The 8,921-nt window shown below is 52.3% G+C and overlaps 1 protein-coding gene across 1 annotated transcript; it reads right to left on the reverse strand.

Moving 5' to 3' along the window:
* Window positions 1-7,804: 7,804 nt before the first annotated feature.
* Window positions 7,805-8,713, reverse strand: LOC113940619 (olfactory receptor 14J1-like; the record flags this gene model as incomplete). The annotated part of the gene is made up of 1 exon (XM_027631776.1): window positions 7,805-8,713. A coding segment is annotated over exon 1 (909 nt), but the record flags the coding sequence as incomplete, so codon positions are not given.
* Between the last annotated feature and the right edge of the window lie 208 nt (window positions 8,714-8,921).

The raw sequence follows: 8,921 nt of genomic DNA on the forward strand, positions 1-8,921 counted from the left end.
TCTCCTTTCTGCTCCTTGCCCAAGGCCTGAGTGCTCTGGCAGCTCAGTCCCTGCTGTGTGTCAGTCCTGTGACCATGGGCAGGGACAGACTCTGGGCACTGCTAGGACAGAGCTGAGCTCCTTCACATCATTTCCATCAGGAAAGGGGATCCCCCTGGGCAGTTCTCGAAGACTATGTTCTTTTTGAAAGGTTGGTGTAAAGAACAAGGCCAAGGAATAGACTCTCCAAAGTCTCATTGCTTTGCTTCTTTCCCCATTCAGTCCCTGCAGTGGGAGAAATGACTCACTGGGGTACTTGAGGGACTGAGGGCTGGTTCAGATGTTCTGTGCTGGTGGCCAGTGGCAAAGGGTCTCCAAGTCACCTGCCTGGGGCTCTGCAGCTTGTGAGGGCTCTGATGGCAGGTGAGGGCTTGTCTGTAGGAACTCAGGAAGTGCAGGAGAGCACAGAGGATCTGCAGGGACAGCCCGTCCCATCCAGTCAGCAGGGAATGGAGCTCTGGAACAGAATCCTGCCCAGGGTGGAGTTACCAGATATCAAGTACAAAACGTGCCTGTGAACTGGTAAAGGAGAGTTCTGCAACCCCAGGGGACACAGCAGGAACAGAGAAAGGACTCTGCCCAGTGATTCGTCTCACCCACAGTGAACTCCCCTTGTGCCTCTCCAGTTCAGGGGGGGCTTGACCAGAGCCAGGGGTGGGTTTTCCAGGAGGGTGTCCTGAAGAACTCTCCAGCTCCCAGGCTGTATGGAGTGGAGACCTGCCCTGCCCTTTGTGCCATTGGAAACAGCCCATGGTCCTGCCCAGCCTTGTTCTTACCTACTGAGCCTTCCAGGACTATGGAAAAGGTGGAGAGGAGTGATCCCCATCCTGCTGGGTCTGCTCCCCACCCTGACCAGCACAACCAGTGCAGGGTCAGCCCAGGGTGCCACAGCCCCTCCCTGTGCAGAGCAGCACCTCCAGCTCAGGGCCCTGCAGGGATCCCAGGCTGGGATCTGCAACTGGCCAAGGCAGCCTGGACACACTGACCTGGGCAAAGGGATGGCCCTGCAGAAGAGCAAGGCAGCATTTCTGGGCCTGCAGAGAGGAATCCCTGACACAGAGAAACCTCTTTCTGCAGCCCCCCTGGGGACAGGCTGCTCTGTCCCTGGGCCAGGACTCTGGGCTGGGCTGGGCAGAGGGGCTGGCACTGAGGGGCACAGTCAGGCTGTGCTGGGCATCTCCTGGAGGTGCCACCAGGGCTCCTGCAGTTTCCCTGACCTCCATTTCCTCCTGCCATGCTGAGTGTCCAGCCCCTGAGCTGATGGGGACGCTGAGACTCCTGTCTGTGCCCCAGGAGCTGCTGTGCCCTTCAGAGGGGCTGGGGCTGTGGGGGGAGTGCCCAGAGCTCTGCAGTACCCTGGGCTGGGCACTGCTGTGGGGCCAGACCAGACTGGGCTGCTCCACCAGTTGACATCTCTAATGAAATCTCTTCTAATTTTCTCCTGAAGAACCATGAGAATATGTGTTGTGTCCTGAGCACTAAACTGGAACTGTGAGATAACAGAAAAGGTTTTGGTGGCAGGGCTATTGAGAAGACTGGGCAGTGTCACTGGGAGACCTCTCCCAAACCCTTGGAAAGGCCAGAGCCGCCCAGACATTCTGGGGCCTTGGCAAAGGCAGACATGGAACCAGTTTGCAAACAGGGCAGCAAGGAGGGTTGGCAGAGTTCCAGACTGCTCAGGCTCAGCAGGGAAGGGGGATATGGCAAGTCCTCCTGCAGCCATTGCCAGGCACAGGAAGGACAAAGCAGGAATTGCAGATCCCCTGTGGGAGGGAAAAAAAGAAGATGTTGTGTGCCCAGACTTCAGCAAAGCCCTTGACATGGTCTCCTGTGGTCTCCTTAGAGCCAGACTGGTGACAGCTGGACTGGACAAGTGAAACGTGGTGGGTGGGAAGTTGAATGACTGATGAGGCTCAAATGTCATGGCACAAATTCCTCTTGGCAGCAACCCCCAGGTGACATCCATCAGGGACCAGCCCTTGACCATTCCTGTGGAACATCTTTATTATGTCTCTGGGTGATGGGATGAAATGCACTTTCCACTCCTTTGTGGATGATGCCAAGTTCCAGTGAGTCTGTGAGAAACCTCGTCTAGTTAATGGTGACTTGGACAAAAAATGTGGTCAAGATGACTGAGTTGGATAAACTTGTCTTGCCATCAGGTGCCCAGCAAGGCCCAAGACAATGAAGGAAAAACTCATGGGTCAGAGGAAAGGCAATTCAAAAGGAGGGAAAAAGACCAAACACAACCAAACTAAACCCAAACAAGCACAGAATGACAGAATATGCTGAGTTGGAAGGGACCCACAAGTATCATCCAGTCCAACCCAACTCTTCCATTGCCATCTGCCCCCACCCCAGCAGGCTCTGGAGCAAAGCACGGCTGAGGTCCAGCCCAGCTCTGCTCTGACACAAAGAACCTGCAGTCAGGGACAGGAAGAGGACAAAGTCATGTTTAACCAGCCTGAGGAATAATGGGATCAATGACCTCCTGTATTCCTGGGCACTTGAATGACCCTGTGGATCAGGTTTGGTAGCAGGGAGGGGGCTGCAGGTTTCCCTTAGGGAAGAGGAGATCAAGAGTTGACTGTGTCAAAGAGAGCCAGTTTCAGGTGGCTCCAAAATGGACTAGCCAGTGCCCAAAGCTGAGCCAAAAAGCAATTCCAGAGGCCCCTCTGTGATTACCCTTTGGAGAAAGGATAAAATCCAGGGTGCTGTAACTGAGAGAGGAGTAAGAGAAATTTGGGAGAAACAACCCTGCAGCACCAAGGGGAGTGGAGAAGGAGAAGGAGGAGTGAGAAAGAGCCTTGGTGGGCACCTGGCAGCCAAAAGCCACCCCCCTAGCCCTGAGAGCCACAGCTGAGCCCAGCACAAAAGCTCCTTTAGGTCTGGAGGTTCTTTGCAGCAGCTTTTTAGCAGAGCTGCCAGCTGGGCCATCAAAGGGGACGCTCAGCTGGGTCTGAAAGCTGTGGGATCCTTGTCAGCCTTGGCTCTGCAGGATAAGAAAGAACTATAGAATCCTAAATAGTTTGAGTCAGATGGGACCTTTATAGGTCATCTAGTCCAACCCCCCTGCAATGAACAGGGACACCTTCAACTAGATCAGGTTGCTCACAGCCCTTTCTAACTTGGCCTTGAATGTTTCCAAGGGTGGGGCATCTATGACCTCTCTGGGTGACCCGTGCCAGTGTTTCACCACCCTCACTGTAAAAAATTTCTTTCTTTAAATCAAGTTCAAATCTGCTCTTTTGTAGTTGAAAACCATTATCACTTGTCTTATTACAAGTAAGCTGTCCCCATCCTTCTTATAAGAATGATCTCAGGAGCTCCTGACAAGCCTTGACCAAACCAGCTGAAGAGCCCCTGGACTGGACCAGGAAGTGTCCCTGAACTGGACCAGGTACTCCTGGATGATAAAGGTGGGAACAATCCAGAGTGGAAAAGTTGGGGAACACAGGATAATCCTGAAAGCCTTGGAATATTCCCTGCCTGAATTGCAACCCAAATGGAACAGTTTGGATAGAATTCTCAAATATTTCGGAAACTCCAGTCATTCCTGACACCAGGATGGAAATTCAGCAGATAACTAAAGCCAGTCCCCTTGGGAGCCCACAACCAGCAGGGCTGAGGGAGGCCTTGGCAGCTCCCCAGCACCTCCCTCTCAGTGGGACACCTCTGGCAGCCTCTCCCAGCTCGGGAACCCTCCAGTTTGCAACACTCCAAAGACCCTCGCTGATGCCCAGGACAATTGTGATCCCCCTCAACAAACACTCCTCCAGCTGTGACCCTTGACTGTTGGCAAACACAAAGGGATTTGGGGAGTGTTTCCCTGACAACAAAGAGAACTTGGGAGAGGGACCTTTCCACAGCCAGCTCTTGATGTGTCCCCTCATCTCTGCCTGGGTGTGGGTGTGAATTGACTGTGGTGGGAATGTTGTAGTTTTGACTCTAAAATTCAGTCACTGTTAAAATTATAGCACATGCTATTGAATCACCTGATAACTGTTCCATTGGTCAATGATTAAATGCTACTAATGTCTTTTGCCCACTTGTCTTTGGATCCACATCTTTTGTGCCCTGACCCTCTTGCATCCCAAGGTTCTGTGTAAATCATTCCCTTTCATCAAAAGATATATATTTTTCATGACTTCCACTTTAAAATCTTCCTGCTTAGCTAAACTACAAAACAACTCCAATTAGCTGTTGATGTCTTGAAGACTTGAAGACAATTAAATATAAATAAATAATTTGTTTTTCAGTGTTTTAATTGATCCCATAGTGTGTTTGGAGCTGCATCAGCTGTCAGTCCAGGATGGACCATGTCAGAACTGGTGAGGTTGGGGGGTGAGGAGCAAGGTTAATCATCCAGGGTCAGTGTGGATCTCCTGAGGAGACACACAGCATCAAGATCACTTGGAGAACACCTCTATCACCTCTTCTCTGAACTACAGAATAGCCATCATTGAATTAAAAAAAAGTACAAATTTTGAAGACTTGTTTTGAAATTGCCTTGAAGACAATTAAAGGAAGACAAAGAAATCCTGAGGGATTTCTGGAATTTAATGAGCCCCATGGTGTGTTTGCAGCCCAGCTCATGATCCTGAGGTACTGAGAGAAGATTGAAGCAGCTGCTCAGGAAATCAGAAGCCAAACTGCAAGTGCCTTGAAGCATTGCTGGGCCCCACTGAGGGCAGGCACTGACAAAGCCTCCCCAGGGACTCCTTGGAGCAGCTCCTTGGAGGCCAGGAGTGCAGGCAGACAAAGGCTCTGGGCAGGCCCCTGCAATGCTGAGCAAAGCCTGCCTTGGTTTTGTGGAGCACAAAGGCCAAGGCCTGAGCCCCAGGCCCTGGCCCAGCAGATCCTGTCCCTCCCGGCTGGCTCAGGGCTGTTTGGGGGGCACTGGGATGGGAGGGGGAGGAACAACCAAGGCCCAAAACTGGGCAACCCCTGCCAGGCTCCTGAGGGAGGGGTGAGGCAGAAACCAATTTCAGAACCTGCCAGGCAAGTTGCTTGTAGTGGCCTGAGTGGCAGAGGCAGCTGCCAGAGGCAAGGGGACAAAGGCCTGGGTGCCTTTGGGCCTCGCAGCCCTGCCAGAGCCCTTGGCCATCTCTCCTGCAGGCTGTCCTGCCCTGGCCCTGCTGCTACTCTGGCCTTGCAGGCTGCACACACCCCTCCTGCTTTCCCACCCCCTCCCAGCAGCATTTCTAGACCCTCCCTGATGTCTCTGCACCCGCTCTGGCTGTTCCCTGGAACACAAAGCCATGGGCTGATCCTGACTCTCTCTGGGTGACCTCTTGCACTACAAGGGTCCCTGTTGAATGACATTTCTTTTCCCTTAAGTTGGCCTTAAATCAAGGGGCCATTCTGATTCTTTCTAACTTTAAGGAATCAAGTGGCCCTGTGACACTGCAGGGCCTCATGGAACCAAAGGAATGCAGGGACACTGTGGAATCTCATGGAACCAAGGGACCATTGTGACATTCGGGATCTCTTTAGAACAAAAGGAACGATGAGACATCTCAGAATCTCCTGGAACCAAGGGGCCACTGTGCCTCCCCAGAACTCCATGGAATCAAGCAGAGCCGCTGCCTCCCCCCTGCCGCTGCACGGACCGGAGTCGTCAGCTCTGCCCCACTTGGACGCCTCTGGAGTCAGCGTGTTCTTGGGCAGCACAACTGATCTCAGACCAGAGAGTTTCCCACATTTTGCTTTGCCCCTTCTTTCACGTGGTTTCGTTTTTTGTTCTTTGTTCATTCAGGGGGAAAAGGGAGAAGGGAGGCACGTGTTGATCCCTGTTTCATCTCCCAACCTGTTTACAAAAGGGAGTTGGGGCAGGGGGGGAGAGAGGATGCAATTTCTCTCTCTGCTGTTGCTTTGAACTGTTCTTTTGGTATTGCTGTTTTTGCTGCTATATTTCTTGTCAGTCAACTCTTATTTTTTCACTTATACCTCTTTGTATTTTATCTCCCTCTATTGGTGGGGAAAAAAAGAGGAGTGAGTTCATTTTATTGGAGTTCCCGCCCCAGTATGTGTCTTTAAACCAGGACAGGTTGCTCAAGGGCTCCCTGAAATTTGGCATCATTCACAAAGGACTGGAAAATCCATTTTGTCCCAATGTACAGAGAGATAATAAAGATGTTTTCTAGTGGTGTTCAAGGACTGGTCACTGAGGGATTTCACCAGGAAATTGCTGCCAAGAGGATTTTATACCATGGATTTTATTTGACGCTCTTCATTCAGCCAACTTCCCACCCACCACATCTTCCACTTCTTCAGTCCAGCTCTCCCCAGTCTGACCATAAGGAGACCACAGGACACCATGTCAGGGGCCTAAATAAAGTTTGGGCACACAACATCCTCTTCTATTCCCTCCCACAGGGGTTCTGCAATCCCTGCCTTGTCCTTCCCATGCCTCGCAATGGCTGCAGGAGGACTTGCCCTATCCCCTTCCCTGCTGAGCCTGAGCAGTGTGGAACTCTGCCAACCCTCCTTGCTGCCCTGTTTGCAGACTCCTTCCATGTCTGCCTTTGCCAAGGCCCCAGGAAGCTCTGGGATGGCTCTGGCCTTTCCAAGGATTTGGGAGAGGTCTCCCAGTGACACTGCCCAGCCTTCTCAATATCCCTGACACCAAACCCTTTTCCATAGCCCACACTTCCAGAGGAGTGCCCAGGACACAACACAGGTTGTCCTGGTGGTTCTGGAGAATGAGAAGGGATTTCTTCCTCGAGGTCAACCCCTCCAATTGGATTTAAGTGCAGTTGAAAGGTTTCCTCAGCATTTTCCCCTGTGCCTCCCTGCCCTGAAGGTTTCTGGCCCTCAGGCTGGAGCTGAGGGGGTTGGGTAGGTGCCTGAGGAGGGGGTAGAACAAGGGCTGTGTCCAACACTGCCAGGAGGGCTGTGCTGGGCGAGAATGAGGAGGCTGCAGAAAACAGTGGCACTGGGGAGGGGAGAGGAGCAGGTGGAGAGACCTTGTGCCTGCCCACGCTGGGCAGGAGCTGCCCCAGGATGGCAGCTCTGAAGGACTCCCAGGATGTCCCTGGGAACAGGAGGGCAAGACTGGATCTGAAAATGAAACCTGGAAAGCAGAGAGCAGGAGTGTCATGGTGTCACTGCAGGAGAGTTCCAGCCCTGGAGCAAGGTCACAGGAGAAGTGACCCAGTACAAGCAGTGCCCTCAGAAGATCCCACAGCATCCTGGAGATGCTGTGAGGGAGCCCAGCTCTGCTTCACAAGTTCCCAGGGCCTGTCCTTGCCTGTGCTCCAAGGGCTTCCAGCCCCCAGGACTGTGCTCAGAGAGCACTCAGGCCTTACAGTGAGAAAGGGGCTCAGGAGGACAGTGTGGGAGTGGCAAGAGAGCAGCTCTGCAAAGACCAAGCACTGCTGCTCCCTGGCAGTGCTGCCGGGCTGGGATTATTGTCACCTGCCCCTTTGCAAATACACCCTGTCCTGCAGTGTGCTGTCCTTTGGGAACACCTAAGAAGAAGGGTCTTGGACAAAGAAGGCACTGCAGGGTCCTTTATTTTGTTTAAATACACAGATTGCACAATTCATCATTTATACATCTCTGGGTCGCATGCAGTGGGTAGACATTAAATTAGAAGGCAGGTGCATAACAACATTTAATTGCACAGGAAATCATTGCAAGAACAATCTGATGACCTCCACGAAATACCTGAGCAGGAAGGATGAGCCATTAAGGAGTCCCATTCTGTATTCTATGAACCTGAAAACAGACACTGTATTGCTCCTGAAAAGCATCCAGTCAACATTTTTCTCAGGGCATCCTTGAGCTCCTGGTTCCTCAGGCTGTAGATGAAGGGGTTCAGTGCTGGAGGAATCACTGAGTACAGAACTGACAGGGCCAGATTCAGGGATGGGGAGGAGATGGAGGGGGACTTGAGGTTGGCAAATATGGCAGTGCTGAGTAACAGGGAGACCACAGCCATGTGAGGGAGGCACGTGGAAAAGGCTTTGTTCCGTCCCTGCTGAGAGGGGATCCTCAGCACAGCCCTGAAGATCTGCACATAGGAGAAAACAATGAAAATGAAACAACCAAACCCTAAACAGGCACTAACCACAACGAGCCCAATTTCCCTGAGGTAGCCTGAGTGTGAGCAGGAGAGCTTGAGGACGTGTGGGATTTCACAGAAGAACTGACCCAGGGCATTGCCCTGGCACAGGGGCAGGGAAAATGTACTGGCTGTGTGCAGCAGAGAATAGAGAAAGCCAGTGGCCCAGGCAGCTGCTGCCATGTGGGCACAAGCTCTGCTGCCCAGGAGGGTCCCATAGTGCAGGGGTTTGCAGATGGCAACGTAGCGGTCGTAGCACATGATGGTGAGGAGGGAAAACTCTGCTGACATGAAGAAGAAAAAGAAAAAGAGCTGTGCAGCACATCCCATGTAGGAGATGGTTGTGATGTTCTGGAGGGAATTGTGCATGGCTTTGGGGACAGTGGTGCAGATGCAGCCCAGGTCTGTGAGGGAGAGGTTGAGCAGGAAGAAGCCCATGGGGGTGTGCAGGTGGTGGTCGCAGGCTACGGCGCTGAGGATGAGGCCGTTGGCCAGGAGGGCAGCCAGGGAGATGGCCAGGAAGAGCCAGAAGTGCAGGAGCTGCAGCTCCCGCCTGTCTGTGAATGCCAGGAGGACGAAGTGGGTGAGAGAGCTGCTGTTGGACATTTACTGCTTCTTAGCACAGGGTCTGTTCAAAAAAGGAAAGGACAGGGAACAGTTAAGACGACCTCTGTGAAAGAGTAACTCCATTTGTAAAAGAAATCAATGTGTCAAATGTCACCAAATGCACTGCCAAGGAGTAAGTTTTGCTCTGCTGCAGTGGGACATGGAATTTTTTTGTGGAGCTCTCACACACACAAGGAATGTCAGATGT

The sequence above is a fragment of the Corapipo altera genome, unplaced genomic scaffold, assembly GCF_003945725.1.
Source record: "Corapipo altera isolate COAL_440 unplaced genomic scaffold, ASM394572v1 59668, whole genome shotgun sequence".
Taxonomy (NCBI): domain Eukaryota; kingdom Metazoa; phylum Chordata; class Aves; order Passeriformes; family Pipridae; genus Corapipo; species Corapipo altera.